The sequence below is a fragment of the Carassius gibelio genome, chromosome A14 (assembly GCF_023724105.1).
Source record: "Carassius gibelio isolate Cgi1373 ecotype wild population from Czech Republic chromosome A14, carGib1.2-hapl.c, whole genome shotgun sequence".
NCBI lineage: Eukaryota > Metazoa > Chordata > Actinopteri > Cypriniformes > Cyprinidae > Carassius > Carassius gibelio.
The window spans coordinates 4372013-4395368 of NC_068384.1; the positions used below are offsets into that span (position 1 = coordinate 4372013).

Consider the following 23356-nt stretch of genomic DNA (forward strand, 5'->3'; position numbering starts at 1 on the left):
TTTGAGTAGAAAACAATTTTACTTGTTCTCAGCAAATATTACACACAGTGAACCACAAAAATAAATAAGCATCATAGAACATTCTACAAGCAAATTCACAATTTCTCAATACAAACATTGACTGCTGTGTAGCCTTGCTTGTGGTGATCGGAAACCTGAGGGTCATGGGGAAAATAACTGCTGATTTTGTTTGCTTAATGGCGAGTTGTTTAACAATGGCTAAAAATCCCAGACAAAAAGACTAGTGCAAATGACAAAATAATTATAAATAAAATACACACTCTACAAAAAGACATTTGGTAACTCAAGAGATAAATTACAGTGCCTGTACAGATCACACTTAAAAAAAATAAAATGGCTAAAATAAAATGTACAGTTTTGACCAAATAAATTAAAATACAGAATACAATAATAACAAGGTACCTCAACCATGAAATTCATATTCTGTTTTTTTTTCTTCAGCTTTTTACATTAAGTATTGAAAACTGTTAAATGACATATTACCAAATATACTAAAAGCCTGCAGAAGTGGAATTTGTGACAGACAAGAGACAATCAGACACAACAGTAAAATGAGTGGTTTGAGAAAAATCAGACGTGAAAATACAATACAGATGTACTATAAATTTTACCTCTTGCTTAAGAGGTTAAAAACTTCCTAAAATGTTCCCTTCATTTCAGTTAAGTGTAATGAACCGCACAAATGAGCAATAAACAACTTGCTAGTCATCTCAACTTGTCTTGAGTCAATCCATGAACATATCTATATGTGTCAATTAGTACTCAAAACATTGTGATTCAGTGACACCTTTCTACAACCAAAAAATATAAAATAATCTCAAGTAAATTAAAAAACATTGTTTGTAATCATTATAAAAGACACTTATTCCTTAAGCACTGCACCCCAATAAACAAAACAAAAAATAAATTCAAGAACATGGTTTGTAACCATTATAAAGTCACTAACATGAATGAAGCACAGGAATCTAATTCTAATTTTCAGCCAATAGGGTATCAACATATACATAGTAACCAATCAGAAGGCACAGAAACATCACTGTATATATGACTTGCCTCTACAAGGAGGCGGAGCTCCGCAGTGCAATGACTTCACCTCAGCTAGCAGTTTGTGTTATTTAAAATTCTATTAAACCAATTAAGTGAACAATTTAACAAAGAAACGTTAAAAACATTTAAAAACAGATAGCACAATGTGATGGCAGTGTATCGCTGTTGTATGGATGAACTTTTTTTTTTTTTTTTTTTAAAGGAGAGACTCCTTTTGAATGCTAAAATGATATATTAGTGGATACTTAATGCTGGATAAGATAAATATTGTCCTTTACCCAACAGTTCTCAAGCTAATCAGCTACGACTTACTTGTAAACTATTTCACAGCAGAGAGACTACAGAGCTTCACAAAGCCCAGGAATAAAAACACACAGATCAATAGCTTATCAACATTGTTCGTCTTTGAAAATGTGTACGCATCACTACGCAATGGGCAGTCATGGTGAACAGTTGTATTTAACATTTATTGATAAAAAGTAATGTTTCACGGTGAGGAGCTGATGAAGATTTATTTGGTCCTACTTGTGGCCATACATTCTTTCGATGTCGTTGAGATAGTGGTTCTTGAGCTCCTTCCTCTTGAGTTTGAATGCGTCCGTCACCAGACCCGTTTCAGGGGTCCAAGGCTCCGGACTCAGATGGACCATAACTGGTATTTCAAAGCGCTGGAGTTTGACTAGAATGATGGAAAGGCAATAAGAGGACATGTTCTGAGTCCACAAGATTTTATACAACTCTATATTATGTACATTAATATTCAAACATTTTTAAAGTCTCTTATGTTCAGCAAGGGTGGATGTATTTGATGAAAAATTCAGTAACGCTGTAATAATTTGAAATATTACAATGTAAAAAGACCTGTCTTCTATTTACCATACTTTTTTCATAGTCTGGCTGGTCCTGCGACTTATAGTCAGGTGCGACTTATCAAAATTAATTTGACATGAACCAAGAGAAATTAACCAAGAGAAAACATTACCATCTACAGCCGCTAGAGGATGCTCTAAGCTGCCAGAGATGCTGCTCAATGCTCCTCTAGTCTACCACTGAGGAGCATAGAGCGCCCTCTCGCGGCTGTAGATGGTAATGTTTTCTCTTGGTTCTTGGTTCTAAATAAATGCGACCAAATACGATATATATAATATCAAATGTAACTTATTTCTGTTATGCACAGCTAAATTTCCAGTATAATTACTCCAGTCTACAGTGTCCTGATCCTTCACAAATCTTTCTAATATACTGATTTGCTGCTCGGGAAGAATTTATTTTTAACAAGGTTGAAAATAGCTGTGCTGCATAGTATTTTTTTGATGCAAAAAAAAAGATTTTTTTGAATTTTGAATTTTTTATTTCAGCTATTTGCCAAGGCAACATTTCTAAATATAAAAATGAACTAAAATAACTGATGCATGAGTAAAATGAAAAATGGAATTGCATAAATATAAATAATATTAATAAATATTATAAAATAATAATTTTATAACAGTATATATATCTTTTCTGTTACTTTTGATAATTTCATGTTTTTTACTAAAAAGTATTTCATATATATATATATATATATATATATATATATATATATATATATATATATATATATATATATATATACACACTGCTGAAACCAAATTCAAAACCTGAAGTTGAGTGAAGTCAATGTCAAGTGTGCACATGTTCTGATTGACCAAACTACAAATAATAATAAAAAATGCATGTTTTTTATTTGTATCATGGTCTCTGAATTATTTTTTTAAATAATATACAAATTAAAAAATAGCCTCTGAATGAGAGTAAAAATTGAGCACGTTTTTCTTGCCAAAAATTCAACTGTTTTGTTAAGCAGGCCTTAATTAGATCATTTAATTTCTTGATACCGTGTCCACATTTAGTGTCCTCACTTTTTCACCAACATACCTTGCTGCTATAAATACTGTAAGTTATACTCACTTGAAATTGCAACTTCTTTAATTTCTCTCAGAACTTCCCTTTCCATAACCGGGTGGTTGCAGATCTCTTCCCACGTGCCTTCAATGCCCTTCTGCCTGGCAAGAGCGGTCAGCTTCTTCTGATTAGGAACAATGAAGCTGATAACGTAGTTCTGGTCACTGGTGGGCAGAGAGAGAGAAAAGAGGTCTGTATACAGTGCGTCTGCTGTTCTACAGAGAGGACCCTTTGTTAGGGTCAGTAACATCCCATATGCATCGGACAAAGCCGAGCACACGAACCTGTTTGCGTAAGCACAGATGTTGTCAACGAGAGAGCAGTTCTTCAGAGCGGACTCAACTTTTCCTAAAGAGACGTAGTCTCCAGCTTGGAGTTTCACAAGGTCCTTCTTGCGATCTACATAGATATAATAAAACAGACAGTTATCTCCAAAAAGTATGATTTTAACTAAAACAAGTAACAAGACTTCATTATGATGCTGAATCTAAACATACCAACAATCTGAAGACAGCCGTCAGGGTGCATTTCTCCGATATCACCAGTGCAGAACCACTGCTGGCCGTTCTCATCCACAAAGAAGTCCTCGTTGATACAGCCTTCACTCCTGTAGTAGCCCATGGTCACGTTAGGACCTCCGATGAGGATCTCACCACGCGGATGGGGCTTGTCATGCTTCGTATAGCCTCCTGAAGGAAAAGGAGAATCACAACAGCTTTAACTGCTTGAGTTTTTTTTTCAATTCAAAGGAATAGTTCCTCCGAAAACGACACTTCTTACTCAACCTCACACCATTTCAAATCTGTATGTGGACAGTTTTTTTTTTTCTTCACAGAAGACAAAAGCAGATGTAATAAAAGAATTGCAACAATCCTTCATAGCTTTGTGTGAGAAACAGATTGTGATTTAAGCCATTATTCAATGATAATCTTACCAGCAGTGTTATTTTAGTATTATTTATATTATTATAGTGTTAATTAATATTTTCAACTAGCTTTTATTTTTATATTTTCATTTTGATTATTATTATTTAATATTCTATTTAGCTGTTGTTCAGTTTCAGTTGTAGTAATCTTATAACTTCAGCTTAAACATTTTATTTCAGTAAGTTGTCAAAGGCAACATTTCTACAATGTAATCTTTAATCTAAAATGTTTTCATTTTCACTTAAATGAACTAATTTATTTTTTATAGTTTTAGTTAAAATACCAACACTGCTTCCCCGAAGCTCACATTCACCAAACACAATGCTTTTGGTGTCACCGATGTCAACGTCTTTTTTTTTTTACTATACGTGTTCAGATTACATTTACGCATTTGTGAGATGCTGCATTTAAGACACATTATCAGTTCACGTATTCTCTGGGAATTGAACCCATGACCTTTGTGTTGTTTGCACATGCACTATTGTTTAAGCTACAGGAATGCTGAAGTATTGGTAAAGATGAAGAAAGACTGTTCCTAAAAGCAAGCTTTTGCACAAGTTTAGCAAACTTGGTAAATCTCTTACGTCTTCGGTGTTCATTTTTGTACTTTTTGGAGCACGACAGGCATTGTGGTCAAAATGTACTGTTGTTTTATGCATAACAGTTCTTCAGAAATGTCTAATTTGTGATCCACAAAACAAAATAACAGCATTATGGTTTGTAATAACATGAAAGTGAGTTTATAATGGCAGAATACCATGTTTAGTGGATTACTTCTTTAAGATTTCGAATATGAAGAAACAAACTGGTACTATTGACCAACCTTCTGCCCAGTCTTTGAGTTTGATCTCACAGCAGATCAGAGGAGCTCCTACTCGTCCTGTGCTATAGTCAGCAACTGCACAAAACAGGAAGACGTCATCATTACTTCACAGTTTGAGCCTCTGACTCTACAAGAAATATTAAAATAGTGCAAGATGGGCTGGAAAAGATGCTCAGACGTAGCAGGATTCCTCACCCTCGGTTATAGTTCCCGCTCCGCAGGTCTCAGTAAGACCGTATCCCTGACCAACAGGACAGCAGAAGCAGATGTTCATGAAGCGCTGAGTGGCAGGAGACAGAGGGGCTCCTCCGGACAGCATCATCCGCACGTTTCCACCCAGCAGAGATCTGACTTTCTTAAACAAACTGAACACATGAGGGAACAAAGACGATTAAACTCCAGACTCATTAACAAGAGCAAATGTGATTAACCGAAGGCCTGTTTTAATCTCATCTTACATGTTGCACAGAGGTGCATCATAACCCCTCTTGATCTGCTCGAGTTTGTAGTCGTAGGCCAGTTTGAACAGGGTTCTCTGCACGCAGTTCATCTCCTGCACTTTACTCATGACGTTCTTATTGATCCGGTCCATTATTTCCTGACAGAGTGTGAGATGTTAACATGACTGATGTGAATTAGGCAAGATGAAAATGTTTCAAGGAGTCTTTACTTACGGGTACGGCCGCCATTAGAGAAGGTTTGAGCACGGTGCAGTCACCTTTACTTCCTTTCTTAATTTTGGTGGACTGCAAAGCAAAAACAAAACAATTAATCAATTCATTTACCGTAGTTAAAAACTTCACAAATCTCTGTGCAAATCTATGACTACATTTATCTGATCCAGGAACAAATTGAATTGCTGTACCTGATCAGACAGTGTTTGTGGTGAGGAATAGCCGATCCTGCAGCCGTACGTCACACAGGAGATCTCAGCTGTCATTTCCAGCACATGAGCAAGAGGCAGATAGGCAATATATGTGTCCTTTGAGCTGTGGAAGCATACATGCATATTAAAGCAAAACTAATATGCATTTCAGTCAGGCACTGTTGTTTTAATGGAGTGCAACAATCAGGTTCCAGAAGTAAAAATCCCATTCATTTATTCCACTGGGGAACTGATTTTTAACAATAACTTTAAAACCATCAAACACAGACCTTCTGTGAGCTAAAAGATTGTGAATCAATAGTATATGCTTTTGCACATTATTTTTAAGTTCATTTTTAATAACAGAGTTGAAATGTGAATTTCCTGGTGAAAAACTACATTACCCATGATTCTACAGAGAAGCTCCACCAATCAGAAAATCAAAAATAAACAAAGTGATCCAGACACACACACACAGTATATATAATAGGATTGGAAATGCTTTATGGGATTGTAGTTCTTTCCCTTATTAAAGCTGTTAAATACACAGCTTTAATCTTTATCTTTTTGGATGGTTTTCAAATACTGTTTTGCTTCAAATCAAAGTGATTTGCCGCATATTTTGTTAGTTTTGTTTGCGGCTTATAACTCTATAACAAAGACTATTTCAAAATCACTATGGTAAAAACTAAATAAATAAATGGGGAAAAATGTGGGTGAAAAAAGGGGGTGGCCACTGCGGCTCTCTATTGAAATGTATACACACCCCAATCCAGGTATCCTCTCGCACTGGCCTGCCATGCCCCCGATCAGGTTACTGTGAACAATCATCACCCCTTTAGGTCTACCGGTGGAGCCGCTGGTGTACATGATAACAGCGAGATCTGATGGGACGGGCTTCACTACGGGTCTTCTCACTGCAACACAAAGCGCACATTGTTTTCTCCTCTAGTGATGGAGATTCATCTATTACAGTGCAAATCTCCATTCAAATCAATGTTGTATGGGTGAACTGTGGGTAAACTACAGCCTTTCACTGAAAAGGTTAATTAGCATATAAATAAAATGTCAATTGTAAAGTTGTTGCCCTTTCTTACAGTTTTCTGGCTTGGCTCCCAGCTCTTGCACAGAGTGCATGCTGTGGATGTGGACGCCCTGTGGATACCCCGCTGTGCTGATGCTCTTCCTGTCCACATAGATGATGTGCCTCAGATTGGGGATTTGAGAAAGAACATCCTGTATGGAAAAACAAATTGTTATGGAAATAGAACATTTAATTAAAAAAATCGAAATATTTCAAGCGGCTGGGCAAGTTTTGGGTTTAAAAAATGAAAAACTGGATGGACATCAAAACCTCATATCAGACAGATGTTTGCTATCATTATGCCAAAGTTAATATGTTGCTAGCATTCATTTTGGTTACTTTATACCACACCTTAAAACCAATTAAATATCAACACCAGCTTTCATCAGATTTTATGTCAAGTTCCTGTTAAACTTTTCTTAATAACCTTTCTAACTGAAGTTATTAACCGAGTCAAACATGACTGAATATAAGGTTTGAGTGAGTCAGAGGTTAATTTGGTAATTGTTCATTTTGTGAGTCAAAATAATAACTCATGAGTTCTTGAGCCCTGTTTTGTAACCGTTTAAAAGCATTGGTCATTTGATTGTTTGTGATTTGGACTACACTGATTTTTGAGAGCAGCAAGCAAATAACAATGGAACATGCTAATTTGGCAATGATTCATGGTAGCCAGTCAAAACTAATTTATAGTAATATATATTCTTTTGCTGTGAATCTGTAGTATTAGTAGTGCAGGAAACACATCACCATTGCATTGCTGTCTTTGGCTTACCTTCAGTTTAGTTTCCAGCAGTTCGACACTGGTGACCAGGTGTGTAACTCCACACTCATTCAATCCGAAAGCCACTGCCTCTTCTCCCAGAGTTGCATAAAAGGTGACCACTACAAAAACCACATGAAACAGATTAAAAAAAAAAGAAGATAAAGATGAAAACATCCATTCAATCTTGTGATGGCACAGTGCATCTAAAGCATTAAGGGATAAAACATATGACTCATTTGAAAAATAAATTTCTTTAGGGGAAAAAAAAAAGTGTGGTCAATAAGAGTAAAAATAATCCTTACATGGGAAATTGTGTCTAAAGCAGGTCTGAGCCGTGATCATCCACTCTGCCCTTGTCTCACAGAAAATAGCGATGGTGCTTTTTGGCTGTTGGCCTAGTGCTGCCAGTCCGCTCCCAAACTGACTGATCTGAACGTCCATCTCCTCATAGGATATCCATTTATAATCACCAAGAATCAACTGCCAAGACAAAACCATTAAACACCTTTATATTAAAAAAATACTTCTTCATCCTGCAGTTTTTCTTCTCTTCTCAACTAATGGTAATTTTGGCAACATACATTTGAATGTGACCCAAATGTTGGATGACAGTGTAAACAGCAAAATGAATACTGACATTTTCAATTAATCTCTATATTTCCAGTCCTCAAATATATATATATGTGGAAAACAGATATGGCAGACATCCTCTGACGTGACATCACTGTGTCCTCTCGATGTGTTAGTCAATTGAACCCAATTTCTATATTTGATTGACCTTTCTTTTGAACCATAAATACAAGCTTATTGTAAAATGTAAATTAGTTTTTAATATGAAAATGTTATTTTAATTTCATATAATAAATAATTACGATATTCAAATATTTACAAACTAACATCTATAAATAAATAAATAAATAAATAATGTTCAAAATAAAATCTTCTTCAAAGGAATATTTAGACTAGCTTTTAAAAGTTTGGGGTCCGTAAGGTTCATTTAGAAAGAAATGACTACTGCATTAAATTGATCAAACATCACAATAAAGACTTTTACATTATTTGACATTACAAAAGATTTCCATTTTAAAAAAAAAAGAAAATCCATTCTTGAGCAGCAAATCAGCATATTAGAATGATTTCTGAAGCGTCACATCAGTTTTACTGTATTTTTTATTAAATAAATGCTGCCTTGATTAGCATAAGAGACTTCTTTTAAGAAAAAAAAAAAAATCTTACGACCCCACACCTTAAAAGAGTTGAGCACATATACAAATAAAATAGGTTTAAGATGTAACTATTATCATAATTTATGCACACAGGCCATTTTTTGGAGAGTCACTTGTTTGGACCAGCGCATGATATAAGCCAAATTAAAAAGGTCATGTGAACAACCTCACTAAATGAATTGGATTAAATAGAAAATTTGATTTAGACACTTTGGCTTGCGCTGAGAATCACAGCTGTACAGAATATATCAGAGGAGGACGTACCTTTTTGAAGACCTTCCCACTCGGCTGAGTCTCATTTTCTTCGCTCAGAACTTCTCTGGTTCCCAGGCAGTCTGCTTTACCGAAGCGTTCCACCGCATAGTCAAACAGCTTATCAAGGGTGTCTTTCCCAGGAAAGTCCTCCGTGACCAGGGAGTCGAAGCGATCCACGGATCGATACGGTCCTTCAGCCTGACCCGTGGTTGACCTGGATTTGAGCCTCTTTGCCAAGGATTTCTTTTCCTGGGCTCCAGTCAGGAAGTACCATGGGAGAAAGCTCAAGAGTGAGTAGAGCCATACTACTGCATGTACTGGGAACAAGAGAAGTGTACTCGGGTCCATGTTCAGAACCACGTCTGCTGAGAAGCTGAAGGGGACTGAAAGATGAAGGGATCAGGCCTAGCCTGAAACAGAGCAAGTTTAGTGTTGCCCTCTGCCCAACTGATGATCCCGGGATCGAAGTTCAGAAAGATAAGGAAAGATTCCAATATGTGCAACCTGATGAACGTCACAATCAAAGGAAATGCATGTTATTCAAGTGCACTCATCTAAAACACAAACCTATGAGACATTTCTATGAGAAAAACAAGTTTGAGGTTTCAAGCGGAACAGTCTGCATTCATTCAGCTGCTTTAATGAGACAAACGAGGCTTATTAAAGGATGGTCACATGAGCTACAGAAAAGACACATTCCAGGCCAGTGAACAGTGTCTCTCTGGTTCTCATTTAATGACTAGTATGAAGTCACACACATCCTGTGAGGGCTGCCCTACCCTAAAGACAGGGTGGACTGATGAACAAAACGATCACATGATATTACCACACACCTATTACATGTTACAGAATAAACACGATACACTTGTTTTATTTAGTGTTCCTGTTGCTGCAATGCCAAGGCTATGGGTTAGATTTCAAGGAAACACTCAAAATAATGAACAGAAATCGGTTTCATTGAGTTTAGCAGAAACACTTTATCTCCATCATTATTAGTCACGTAAATGGCCTCTGGCTTAAGATAACGTCATTTCAAGAGTCATGAAGACGAGGTCATCTCGATCACCTGACTGGTGTTAGATTAAGGAAGTAGAAATGATTTGCTCATAAATAGATACAACAGAATCACCTTAACGCTACTGTTACAACCAGTACACAATTTACATATGTTTGCATTGCCTGTTACTGTGCTGCCAAGCTGTGCATTGTCTATGAAACTGGATCCCTCTAAACACGAGTCCTTAATGACGGTGATGATGAGTGTGAACAACTGCAGGGGTCAGTTGTAAGAGTATGTAGCTAAAGACAGATGGTTAAAGTAAGGCATAGTCCACTGACTCAGATATCAACTGCAGATTACCAATGCCTTCTTACTATTGCAGTTAGTAATCTCTCTCTTGTTTGTTAATGCTGACAATAGTTTAGTACAGAGTTCAAGTCATGACCAGCTCTGGCGAAATGGCATGTGATGTTGACACACTCCACATCCTGATATGCAGATCATGGATTAGGCAAAACAAAGGTCTGTAATACTAATATAAGACAGACAACTTACTGGCTGACTACTGCTTTTTTAGACCCCAGTCCTGATAAATGACAACTGATCAATATTTAATTTCAGAACTTTTTTGTCTGAATAAAAACACTAGAAACAACAGCTTTTAAATGCTAGAAGTGAATGTAGAAATCACGATTATAAGGTTTGACATTTTGCAATTTAACACTGTTATTAAATGATTAAAAAGTGAAAGAAAGAGCACCAAGTTTACTGGACAAAGCAGTTACAAATATATAATTTAGATTATGGATCAACCATTATTAAAACTCAGGCAATAAGCCTATAATAATTTTTATGTTACGGTAAATAATCAATAAATTGTTTTTTTTTTAAATAAAAACTTAAATCAACTAAAATTTTAAATGCTATAAATTAATAAGTTACATTTAATTTTTTATTAAATTTGCATTTAACTGTTAATTAACTAACGCTCATATGATAGTTAGTTAATCAACATGTAAAAACAGGAAAAAACAAGTATCTACAATGAAGTATCATGTACTTTCATTAACATACCTTTACTCTAGGAATATCAAATTAATTATAGCTCTACCCTTGCTCGTCCAAAGATAATTGCATTAATAACAAATTAACTTACGAATCAACAAATGCAGATGCTGACTGGTGGAATTTTTTTTAATCTGCAATATACAAAGTTTATATAATGTGAACCCTAAAGTCTGGTGAGAGTGGTCAGTGAGAAGACAGCCAATGATATCTATCCCTCCGGCTCACCCCACTCACGGTCAGATCTTCAGCAGGTGGACACACTGCGGACTGGAACAGACTGATTGGATCCTGGATCAGATCCTATTATCTTTGAGGCATTTGCTATCATCTTTTACAAACCAACCTCTGTTTACTAGAAGGACACCTTGTGTCAGGTTGACCTTAATGTACACTTTTAAAGTACACATCAATACTACTATTGAGTGGCTGTGATTACAGTTCTTATACAAATATTAACATAACCCACTGATGATGTGGTCAGGTCAGTTCCACTTTAGAAAATATAACTTTCTGTAACATATATTTTTAAACAATTTCAAGGTCAGATAAAAGTTAAACATACCGGAAAATATTAATAAAGTTTGACTTTATCTAATAATTTTCGATATTTAATAAAAACTACATTGTATAAAATATGATCGCGTGATGTTCAAAACGCCTTCTCGGTTCTAGGACTGGAGACGTAGCTACACGTGTTCACTGCATCACCGTGGAAACGGCTCATTTTATTAAACCAATCACGCTCGATTTCACCCAGATCTCTTTGATTAATGGAATCTGTTGAAGCTGTTTTATTCCGCCTAGTCTGATTATTTGAATGTGATGAAGATGATGATGGGGCTCTTCGTATCGGATGCGAAACGTCTAACGCGTCATCATCATCATCATCATCGACAGGCAAGACCTGATTTTCCATTACCTTAAATAATCATATATTAAAACAATATTTACACCCGTAAAGCTTCATTCAGACCCAGTAATGACGTGTGATGAAACAGACTGCTGTTAGCTAACTGGCGTTCCCTTTATCTTTTTCAGCCATCTATAAAGTTGTCGCAGCAAACAAGAAAAAAAAAAACAATCCCCTCGCGAGGCAACACTGCGGTGTGAGATTACAGTAATGTAGCAGTAGCTGGCATATAAAACGATGCCGGCTTTTAGTGTCTTACCTTGACTCCCGGATCGGATGCTCGCTCGTGTCTCTCGCCGCCGAGCGCAATGACCGACAGTTACCTCCAGCGCGTGCTGTCACACCCGGAAACATTGCGTCATCTGACTCCATTTTTTTCAGCCAATAGTATTCTGGACAATGAAGCGAAAGCGACTTCCGGTTACTGCTAGTGCACTTCAGGTCACGACAATAAAAGTTCTAGTGATAATATTAGTAATAATAGACTTAAGACACACGTCTTTTGTTCTTTAGTTTAATAAACAAATAAATAATAAGCAAATAACGGTAAAAAGCTAATTGTAAATTTCAAATTTAGAGTCTGGACTGTGAAGTAGGAGCAAGTATTTCAGGGAGATATAATTCAGGGTGTGATATTAATATAATTTTCTTGTTCTGTAGTTACATATACACTTATGCAGTACAGCATCAGTGAGACTTATTGGAAATATGATGTTACAACAAGATTTGTGTAAAACAAAGAAAAATAATAATAATCAAAACACTTTGCTTATTGAGATCAGTTTTTATTGGCTGCTATTTACATGGTCATATATAAAAACAAAATCCAATTTTCCATGACTGTGAAATCCTGTGTTGTAGATTAATCAAATGCAAAAGCTGTTCAGTCCATTTACTTTTTGCCTTCCACCATGATGATATGGTAACCAAACTTGGTTTTCACGGGAGGATCGGTGTATACAGGTTTGTCCATAGTGCTGATGGCTAGAGCAAATGCTGCGTCCTGAAACGGTCCCACCATTGACCCTCTTGTCATCCAGCCAAGGTCACCCTGTATTCAAATCAAAGATTTAAACCATACAAACCGTCGTTAAGGTTGTCTTACAACAAGATACTCTTTAAAAAAATAATTCAAATAACAAATCACTGAGTCGTACTAAAACATACTTTGATTAAAATTTTAAAAATAAAGGTATATGAATTTCTAAAGGTACTAAGCACCAGCTTTTTCCAGATGAATTAGTTTTCTACCTTGATTCACAGTTCAAATGTTAATACAGTACTGATAAACACTTTTTATAATTATGATAAAGTTAGAAATATCAGAAAACATTAATAAAGGGGGACTTTATCTAATAACATTAGATAATAAAAACTATGGCTCAAAACCTGCCTCTTAGATATATCAAATATATTTGCATATATTTTGGGCATGATCACATGATGTTCAAAATGCCATCTCGGTTCGAGGATTTTCAGTCCATCACCGTGGAAACAGCTCGTTTTAATAAATGAAACACAATTTCAGCCTGAGCTCTTTGATTAATGGGATTCGGGAAAGCTGTTTTATGCAACATATTCTTTTATATAACTTATTTTAAACAGATTGATGAAGAATGATACAGAAAGGCTGTACACTAGTGTTTTAATAATAATAAGAATAATGTGTTTAGCATTCTATGCAAATTAGATTTTGAACAATTTTCAAACATGGATAGTCCATTAAATGCCATCTGCCGGTAAAAAAAACAAGTAGTTCCCACTTTCCACATAATGCAAGTGTATGCAAGCATGGCCGTAGCCAGGCTTTGAAAATTAGTGAGTTCCAGGGGGTTTCTATAATAACCCCTTATTACAGAATTGTGCTATAATAACCCCTATAAATAGAACTTATTATATACTCGAACTAGGGATGTCAACGATTAATCGATGATCGATTAATTGTCGATAAGAGATGCAATCGATTAAGGCTATCGATGGTCGGTTAACCGATTCAATGTTGGGCTGCGTGCGGCTCATGCGCACTCAACACGTGCGAGCGGCTGTGAGTGACGGTGACGATATATAAAAGCATCATCATTCATTCACAATGTACAAATTAAGCTTTTAATGTGATTTAAACTTTAAAGTACATTAAAATAGAAACAACATAAAAGTTCTTCAACATTAAATGCAATAGAAATGTAGTTACTAATCATTTCATCAGATAACTGTTTTATATCGTGCGCTTTGCAGGGCTGCGGGACACAGTGACAGGACAGATAGTCTATTCATTCCTACAACTTGTTAATTCATTCCTACGAATTATTAATGTGGCAATTGTCCATGTTTCATTAATTTTTTGTTCCCTATAATAACCCATGATTTAAGTGAAATAAGGGAACAAATTAATAAATCGAACGAATTCTTAATTCATGAAATCTTTAATTTCCCTTCCCATGTTTACCACAGTAAGAGATGCGAAAACAGTTATTAAAAGCGAAAGATAATAAAATAAACCTGGGAAATTAGAGGGTTAGACTATGAAGATTTAGGAAAAGAAACAATGCCTAAATATAGCCTACTGAATTTGTGGAAATTCGTGACCAACCGGCAAACCAGAACAAAGCCGCGTAAATGAAGACTATGGGGTCCAAAAGCATGGTCGCGATGTAACATTTTCCAGTTAACCTATTATTCCTCTAATAAACAAAGCTTTTATACCACACTTGTCATAATCAGATCTTATCATTTCTAAATAAATAATTGCTGGATTCAAAACAGCGATTAATAGGCGCTGTGACCGACACATTCCTGGAGCATTCACTGCTGTCACTAAACGGTGACGCCGAGCATCGTTCACAAGTTTCTGCATGGACCTGACTAGGGCACAGGTTCTAAGCCCTGGGACAAAATGGGATGCTTTAAGGAAAATGTATAGCCTACTAAGTAATAGGGCCAGAATAAAAATAACAATTTGTTTTCATGTTTTTTTTTTTTTTTTTTTAAATCGGCTATGCGAAATATATCCGACTTAAATAGGCTAATTAAGATTAACGGATTTAAAACAGAAGTGTGGGAGCGTTTTTGCTCATATGAAGAGGATCATCTTTTCCGTCTATATGTGAATGCGTGTTAAGTACAAGCCTAGTTTACATTATAAATAATAGTTTAACATTCAAATACATTGCGAATATGGAAACATTTCGATTTGTGCCGAATGAGACATGAGCAATAACCTCCAAATAAATCTAGCCAAAGCCGCGCTCGCTCATCCTCGTCTGCACGCATGCACTGTCACGATCTAATGCGCTGTATGCCGGATTTTTAAAAATCTGACATTTTCTAGGACAGAATCCAGCAGGATTAAATTAATGTAAGCAACTGTGTTTTGGTGCAGCAGCGCCGATGTAGTTCACTTAATGTGCAGCGCAGTCACACGCGCTCCACATTTCGGATAATTTTATACAATAATGTCAGTTGAAAACATTGCAATTGTGCTTTAAAATACAACAACGAGCACCACAAAACCATTTAAAGAGGCGCGTTCAGCGTTCTCCGTGCGGGATTGGAAACTGTCAACAAAGTAAAATGACCTCAAAAGTATGGCGCGCTCTCTTCATTTTATCAAATGATCATAATCGCATCTATTCATTTTATAATCCTGCTACTAGCATTTTATTCAGACTAAAACCTCTTTAATTCAAGTGAGAAAGCGTTTTGTGTGTGTGTGTGGCTTTTGCACATCCTGTCATACCGCTGACTGCGTGCCTGCAATAGACGCATTTTGCAGTATTATGGTTAACGATTAATCGATTAATTGATCGTTAATTTAAACGACGATCGATCATGGAAATAATCGAAATTTGACATCCCTAACTCGAACACTTGAAAAGAGACAGAAATGTAGATGTTTTGGAGGGATGCTCATTTTTAAAATCATAACCTATATATATATATATATATATCAGAAATATATTATTTTTGGATAGTCAAGATTATAAAAGACAACACCTGAAAAAGCGTATGTCATACTTTTTTTGACGTGATCGACTCTGGTTCGAATCCGCCCTTTGGCGAAAATTTTTCTCCCTTTTCAAATTTCAAATCACATCAGAAAAACATTTCTTTTCAATTAAGATTAAGTAAATAATAAAAAGTTAAGGGTAGGCGTGGGGAGGGCTTTACTGTCCCAATAAGGTGGCATCCATTAAATTAGATGCAGTGAGTTATTATTGCATTCTGTTTTATAATGTACTACAATACAAAGGTGCAAACAATTGCCAATATTTGCAGTAAGTAGTATAAATAGCAGAAAATGCTGCTATTTTAACATAAGTATAAATAGAATCTATATATATTTGCACTTAGTGTAAATAGCATATCACAAAAAAAAAATACTGCTATTTGCACTTAGTGTAAATAGCCGCTGCCTTTTTTGATTACTGGCAGACTAATGCCGGCGATGCAATGTTGCCAGATGTTGCTATTAAAATAAATAGAAACCTATAAATAAACTAAATAAACCAGAATTATTTCAAATATTTTGGAAATTAGATAATTAGGTTACCGCTGACCCTAAACCGCAACATTCTACTTTATTAACTTTCTAAAGTGTTACAGTGTTAGTGTTAGTTACATAACATGGACACTAAACATTCTGAATTATACATGCAAACATTCATATGAGGAGTTTAGCAGCAAATTAGTCAATCAGAGAACAAATTTTATTTTCGAACATGAAAAATTTACAGAGGTCTGGACATCGGTGACCTCATAGCTGGCTACTGCTACAAATCAACTGTTTATATAAATGGAAAATGTCTTACTCCTTGTCTGGCTTTGTCCTCACTGTATTGTGCTGCCACCTCACTGAAGCGCATACCAGACTTGAGTTTCTCCATTGCTTCCATACACTTGCCATGCTTTTCACACAGAATATGCCGAACCTATCAGAAAATAGAAAACAAATTTTTATAAAAAGATAAATAATCAATAGAACTGTCATTTGTTTGAATGGCACTATACATATAAAAACAAAAACACACACAACAGATGGAAAATGTGAAAAAGTTCATATAATGTCATACATTAATACCTATATGTATGCATACATATTATGTATATATTGTGTATTTTTTGTAATATTATGTAATATTTATAATTTAACATTTCTGAAGTACATTTACATATGCATGCAAGAATTTAATATTCATATTATCATTTTAATGTATATTAATAGGAACTTAGATTCAATGAAACAGCTGTCATTCAAAAAATGTTACATACTAAAATTGGTCTTTCTGGAAACATCTGAAATTAACTGCATGCCATTTTACTGTCATTTGGTAACTACTCATATATATATATATATATATATATATATATATATATGTTTTTAGTTTTAGTCATTTTATAAAGTGTTGCTGTTGTTATATTTGTTTTTTTTTATATACAGTACAGTATATAAAAAATATACAGCATATACAGTATGCAGATGTTTACCTTTACAGCTGTTCCTCCTTTCTGAGTCTTCTCCTTCTTATCACTGTCTCCACTGCCCGAAGCAGCTGCCCCTGTCCAAGTAAAACAAATGTATATTATTATCTTAAAAGTACAGCTGTGCAACTAAGATAATACCTAACCATTTGTATGTGCACTTGTACTATTAAGCTTTTTGAAATAACCATATTAAACGAAAGACACATTTGGCCACATTACTCCCTCATTTCATACTTTAAAACATTTAGTAAAGATATAATATCATTAAATATTTAATTAGCTCTATATTGTCTTATACTAAAACAAGACCAAATCAACAGAAATACAGCATAATGTAACTGTTTACAATATGTTAGCCAACAAGCTAGCTAGCATGTCAGCATAAATATTAATGCAGCTGTCAAATGATATGCTATAAAACTTCGATATGGTGTCATTTGTTAGATTTTGTTCATGAAGCGTCATTTATTTGTTGTTTACCTTTAGCACCTTTGCCACCTTTTCCTTTTGGAGGCATTTTCTATCTCCTCGTGTCGGACGTGTTTCCACTGAAGCTTCTTCTAGCACAGAAGAGCTAACGTTAGCAACAGATCTCCACGCGGTTAGACTGAAAATTACACAGCAGGTTTTTTTTTTTTTTTTTTTTTTTTTTGCCTATAGTTTTACAGTATACGTTATTTTAGGCTGTGTTATGTGCTAAAGGATGCACGCAATGCAACTATTTAACCAATGCAAAGAAACTATCTTTGTCTTTGACTACACTTTGTTGAAACAACTTTGCATATATGACAAGAAAGGACGCTCTTAAGTACATTCATTGAAGAGGCATGAAGAATTTTAGTTTTCGCTCGAGTAACAATCGATTTGTTAATTATTTATTTATGGTGATGGACAATATATGGGTTAATGTAATTTAATTACAACAAATTAATTTAATTACAATTAATTAAAAATGTATAAATGTTTGCGCAAATGTGCCCAGCAATGATGCTCGTGAACAACACAACACCGCAGACCCATGACCACCTGCTTTTGTGGAAGGAGCGTCGATCTTATCACATTTAAAATCATTAAAATGTTCCTCAAGTTGTCGGTTTTACGCATTTTTGTTTTAAATTACGCATGACTCATTTGAATTAAGTAATTAATTCGTCTTTAAGCAGCTAATGCTCGGAACGAATCAGATTTCCGTTGGCTGAGAAGCAGCTGTTACCATAGTAACATAAAGACAACACAGCCGCCGCCTTCTGCTCGTGACACATCGAGTGGCAACGACGCATTATCTTAAAAAAGGCCTTATTTAAACTCGTTTTGGTCAATAAGGCATGATGACCTACAGGTAACAAATATTTTTTTAACATGTTTACTTTCCAAAAAGTTTGTTTCACCTGCATGACAAACAGTTTAGAAGTTGATTTATTGAAGGCTCATATAATAACTCTTTGTTTACATATATGGTGTTTCCTTTAGACAGACCATTTCTTATCCAGAAGATAAGTTGGCCATAATCATATCCAGCTCTTAATGGGACGAATGAAATATTTCTGCCAGCATCAAGGGAACATGTTTGGTGATTTGATAGTGTCATGGAGAAATATGATAAAGTCCTGACTCTTGGCAGAGGAGGAGCAGGTGTGGTGATGTTAATGAAACATGTCGAGACAAAGAAATTATGTGCAGTCAAGAGAATCCATGTGGACAGTTCCCGAAAAACAAAGAGCAAAGATGCTGTGTTGCAAGAGGCAGATATTCTCAAGAGCTTGAAGCATCCTCATATTATAACATGGATTGACACTTTCTTTGACACGGCTAATGAGCATATTTACATTGTTATGGATTATTGTGATGGTGGGACGCTGGATGACCACATTAAAGAGCAGAAGAGCGGGGAATACTTTGCAGAATGCAAAATTATGGACTGGTTTGTGCAAGTAGTCATGGCCGTCAGTTATATCCACTCTGAAAAGATCCTTCACAGAGATATCAAGCCTTCCAATGTGCTGTTGACCAAGAGAGGTGTGATAAAGCTCGGGGATTTTGGAATATCAAAGATTATGAACCACACGCTCGATATGGCCTCCACCTGTGTAGGAACCCCCAGTTATCTGAGTCCTGAACTCTGCCAGGACGTCCCGTACAGCACCAAATCTGACATGTGGGCTGTTGGCTGCCTGCTGTATGAGCTCTGTGCCCTCAAACCAGCATTTGAAGCTAAAAATCTCCTGAGTCTGTTTTACAAGATCATTAAAGGAGAGTATGTCAAGATCCCAGAGAGGTATTCAGAAGACATTCATACATTAACCGAGAAAATGCTGTCCTTGGTTCCCGAGAATAGACCGAGTGCGACCAGCATACTTAGCCTGACATATATGCAAGAACATCTGGGAAACTTCATCACGCATCAGGAGAAAGAACTTACAAAGGTGATTGCTGAATCCAGACCTCAAACAAAAGAAGATCTTAATCTAGAAATGGCATCGGTGGAAAGCAGAACAGATAGCGACAAGACGCTGCAAGCAGAGACATCATGCAGTGCTGAGGAGGAAGTGGCCCTCGAAGGAGCAGAGTCTGATTATTCAGAGGACTTTGACGAACATGATAGCTGTGCATCCTCAGAGGATGCTTCGAGGGCAGACGTGTCCTCCAGTCTTGCCAATGTGGTTGAAGAGGCATTTGAGGAATCTAATGGTAAGAGTGTGATGCAACCGTAATAACATTTTCCATTGTTTTATCAATATTATTATTATTATTAGTTGTAACTCCAGGGCAACGGGCGTAGGCTGATGGTGATCTAAGAGTGATTTCATATGTTTCCTGCCTTTTTCAGCGTCTTTGAGAAATCTCTACATGTGTTTTTCTTGACTTTTGACAGTTGTGTTTGAAGACGAAGACATCTCTGACTATCCAGATGACTTTGAAGAAGCTGATGATGACGATGACCTGGCTGAGGTGGTCAGCTTCGCCAGAGATGCCATGAACTGTGTTTCAGAGAATGACCTGTTTGATGTGGAACTGGAGCTCAAGGATGAAGACGGTTTCTCGGTCACAATGAAAATGTTAAAAGAGAGATACATGGGTAAACATGCAAATGTAACATTTTACTACTATTACTATTTTACTTTTTTCACTTGATATGTTGGTCCCATATGATGAATTTAACAATGTGCTTCAAATTTAGTGTTAAATTTACAAGGTTGCAATGGTCTGGTGATTTGGAGAATATGATTTGTGTCATTACTGTTTTAGAGCATTTTAAATATATATATACACACATACACACACACACACACACACACATACATAGCCTTTGTCTTGCATCATCTAGTACATCTGCAAACACCGTTTGCCAGCACATCTGGTTCTCCGAGTGTCTCAGTAAATGCTTCTCTGCTTTCTGGGTTTATAGAGGATGTTGGAGCCTCAGTTTATGAGGAAATCAGTGGGCACTTTCTAAATGGCCTCACGCCAGAAGACCTGCTGCCACAATTCCAGCACATGATCGGGACAGACCATCTGGAGACCTGCTACCTCATTTTCAACCTTGACCAAGAGACCACATGCTGAATCATGTCTGTTCAATTTAGAGAAAGTCATTCTCTAATGATGAGTCACTCTTTAATGATGAACCCCAGAAAAGTATGGAATTGTATGAAGCATACTGTGTATTTTAAATACAGAATTTTGTAATATATGTAATCATATATGAATTACAATTAATATTTTGAAATAGTGAGGACTTATATATATTTGACATCAAGAAAATGGGACGTTTGAAACTCCTTTGAAAGTGTTACCTTGTATAACCAGAAGGTGGCACTCTATAGTAAGAAAATGTGTGGTGTTAAAATACCAGTCCAGAAAATGAGCACATCAGTCTCCCATTTCCACACTTATAGTAACATCACAAGGACTGAAGTATAAAACGGCTGCCTTTTAAATGTACTATATTTTAAACATTAAAATTAATTATATCAGTGGCACCCAGTCGACTACTTTTTCAAGCGAATCAAACCATTTTTCTGCCTAAAGCTGAGAAATGATCTTTTAACACAGCCGTTAAACAATGCTTGTAAATGTGAAAGCCGTGAGGAACATCATGTGAACATTTCCTGCTGTGATTTCACTCCACTATTGCAATGTAAAACAGAAGACATTAGCTGAATTTGTAAATTGATGGGCCACAGCTGCAGTTGTTTTCCACTTAAGGCGTTTTCCCTTAAACTTGTCCAGATTATTCCAACAGAGAATTAGAGACAGATAAACTGCCATGTGTAACTGTATGAATGAGCCTGCATTATATATCATTTCAGAATGTTCACGATCTTCCTCTAGACGAAAGTGTGTTATCAAGCCAGCATTAACATGTGAAAGCTGCATCAAATTTTCTTTTTTGCCAGTATAAAATGACATAGATGTCCTCACATATAATGTGGTTTTGGCTGTAGATCCTTGTTCATCAAAAAACAAGGCCATGCTGATGTCAAAACGAGTGCGTTTTTATAGATTGGAGTGGAATGAACAGATGTAGAAGTAAGATCCAACTTACAAACTTAACCTTTTCACTTGTATCTTCAGGGCTTCGTACTATAGTTTGATGCATTACTGATTGATTGCTGTGTGAGAGCTCCACCCTTCAGCTCAAATGTGCTTTATTCTTGCTTTTTTTGTTTGCAAATTATTCAAAAATGAGGCTAGGGTCCTAATTAAGAGACTTTATTTGTGTTTGAGTCTGAGTTTTTGACATGCACCATTAGTAAAAATAAATACAAATTTAGAAAAATGATAAGCTGATCTTTATTCACTTGCTGTCTTGATGTTTTCCTTGGTGTGTCCTAATTATATTTTACTTCAATGATGAATTTAACAACTTGGTTGAATTAAAATGTAGTGTTTATTTTCAAATTAAATTTGTACATGTTGCTGCCAAGGTTGCAGTGGTCTAAATTAATATTTGGAGAGGATTTATAGACTATTGTTTTTATTGTTTTAAAGGGTTCAAAAAATTATTAGAATAAATTGTATATATAAATATTTAATGGGAATAGAAAATAGTATTTTTTTACTTTTTAAATTACAATAAAACAGATTTCTGTAATTTAAACAGTATTTTACTGTAATATGTACACTGTACAATTTGCGGCAATCTCTTTACATGGTATATATATATATATATATATATATATATATATATATATATATATATATATATATATATATATACATGTAAATGTCAGGTTTTAATATGCAATTGGCTTTGTTTGCCTCTTATTGCTGAAAAAAAAAGCAAATAATTTTTCTTCCTATAGGCAAGGATTTTTGTCTGGAGGACTGCCCCATTCTTTGGCAAACATTCAGAAAAGTCATCTTTAACAGTCATGATATTCCAAAGAGAAAGGAAGTGCTCCAGAGAGGATGAGAGGAAACTCAGGCAAACATGTTTCCCCTGACCTTTAATAGACAGCACATGTCTGGCCTACATCGGTGTGAGATTTCTCTGCTAGATAGAATAGATTAGCATACTGCTCCTCACAGATGAGTTCCATTGAAAGCTGGATGTATAAATTCCTCATTTTCTTATCAGTAAATATTTTAATTGGAAAACATTTGTTCCTCCAGTACTGTAAATCAAACCCACTTGACTAGATTCATTCAAGACCATAGGAAGGAAGTAAAGAAACATGCATGATAGATAGTGAAGCTAACAGCATCAAAGTTTTGTCCCTCTTCCAAGCAGCAGAATACTACAAACAATAATAACCTCCAGGATGACTGATTTTTGGCAGAGCACGAAAATATTGATGTGCCATTGTTTCCGGCGAAACAGCCTCACTGGAGACCAGTGAGTATTAGAGAAGTGAGGTGGAAGATGGTGACAGTAGCCTGCACTCTACCCTGCTCCGGATGCATCTCCAGAGACAGCACAGATCACAAACCCCATCT

At 35.8% G+C, this 23356-nt stretch overlaps 3 protein-coding genes across 4 annotated transcripts; 1 reads left to right on the forward strand and 2 right to left on the reverse strand.

Annotated features, from left to right (window-relative positions):
• LOC128027302 (long-chain-fatty-acid--CoA ligase 4) lies at positions 1-12341 on the reverse strand. 2 transcript variants are annotated; one of them, XM_052614765.1, is made up of 15 exons: positions 12195-12341; positions 8967-9461; positions 7779-7956; positions 7486-7595; positions 6724-6862; positions 6393-6543; positions 5627-5750; positions 5436-5507; positions 5220-5359; positions 4957-5126; positions 4762-4836; positions 3510-3701; positions 3297-3411; positions 3019-3176; positions 1-1747 (listed from the first exon to the last, which is right to left on the reverse strand). In XM_052614765.1, the coding sequence occupies exons 2-15, from the start codon at positions 9303-9305 to the stop codon at positions 1590-1592; spliced, it is 2121 nt and encodes a 706-aa protein (XP_052470725.1). In that variant the 5' UTR covers positions 9306-9461; positions 12195-12341; the 3' UTR covers positions 1-1589. The 2 variants fall into 2 exon arrangements, with proteins under 2 accessions (XP_052470725.1, XP_052470726.1); XM_052614766.1 differs by lacking the exon at positions 12195-12341 and adding an exon at positions 11114-11384.
• A 358-nt stretch (positions 12342-12699) lies between these two features.
• LOC128027304 (peptidyl-prolyl cis-trans isomerase NIMA-interacting 4) lies at positions 12700-18059 on the reverse strand. Its single transcript, XM_052614768.1, has 4 exons — positions 17897-18059; positions 17420-17490; positions 16744-16863; positions 12700-12986 (listed from the first exon to the last, which is right to left on the reverse strand). The coding sequence occupies exons 1-4, from the start codon at positions 17931-17933 to the stop codon at positions 12828-12830; spliced, it is 387 nt and encodes a 128-aa protein (XP_052470728.1). The 5' UTR covers positions 17934-18059; the 3' UTR covers positions 12700-12827.
• A 131-nt stretch (positions 18060-18190) lies between these two features.
• On the forward strand, positions 18191-22177 carry LOC128027303 (serine/threonine-protein kinase Nek1). Its single transcript, XM_052614767.1, has 4 exons — positions 18191-18755; positions 18887-20104; positions 20289-20492; positions 20823-22177. Exons 2-4 carry the CDS (start codon positions 19003-19005, stop codon positions 20978-20980), a joined length of 1464 nt encoding a protein of 487 aa, XP_052470727.1. The 5' UTR covers positions 18191-18755; positions 18887-19002; the 3' UTR covers positions 20981-22177.
• The last annotated feature ends 1179 nt before the right edge of the window (positions 22178-23356 follow it).

Coding starts and splice junctions, on each gene's coding strand:
- LOC128027302 (XM_052614765.1), bottom strand. CDS start 9,305: ATGGACCCGAGTACACTTCTCTTGTTCCCAGTACATGCAGTAGTATGG. Junction 5,508..5,626: donor CACAAACACTGTCTGATCAG/GTACAGCAATTC, acceptor TTTGCTTTGCAG/TCCACCAAAATTAAGAAAGG. Junction 4,837..4,956: donor AGCGGGAACTATAACCGAGG/GTGAGGAATCCT, acceptor TGTTTTGTGCAG/TTGCTGACTATAGCACAGGA.
- LOC128027304 (XM_052614768.1), bottom strand. CDS start 17,933: ATGCCTCCAAAAGGAAAAGGTGGCAAAGGTGCTAAAG. Junction 17,491..17,896: donor AGGTGGCAAAGGTGCTAAAG/GTAAACAACAAA, acceptor TTACTTGGACAG/GGGCAGCTGCTTCGGGCAGT. Junction 16,864..17,419: donor AAGGAGGAACAGCTGTAAAG/GTAAACATCTGC, acceptor ATTTTCTGATAG/GTTCGGCATATTCTGTGTGA.
- LOC128027303 (XM_052614767.1), top strand. CDS start 19,003: ATGGAGAAATATGATAAAGTCCTGACTCTTGGCAGAGGAGGAGCAGGT. Junction 20,105..20,288: donor GGCATTTGAGGAATCTAATG/GTAAGAGTGTGA, acceptor GACTTTTGACAG/TTGTGTTTGAAGACGAAGAC. Junction 20,493..20,822: donor GTTAAAAGAGAGATACATGG/GTAAACATGCAA, acceptor CTGGGTTTATAG/AGGATGTTGGAGCCTCAGTT.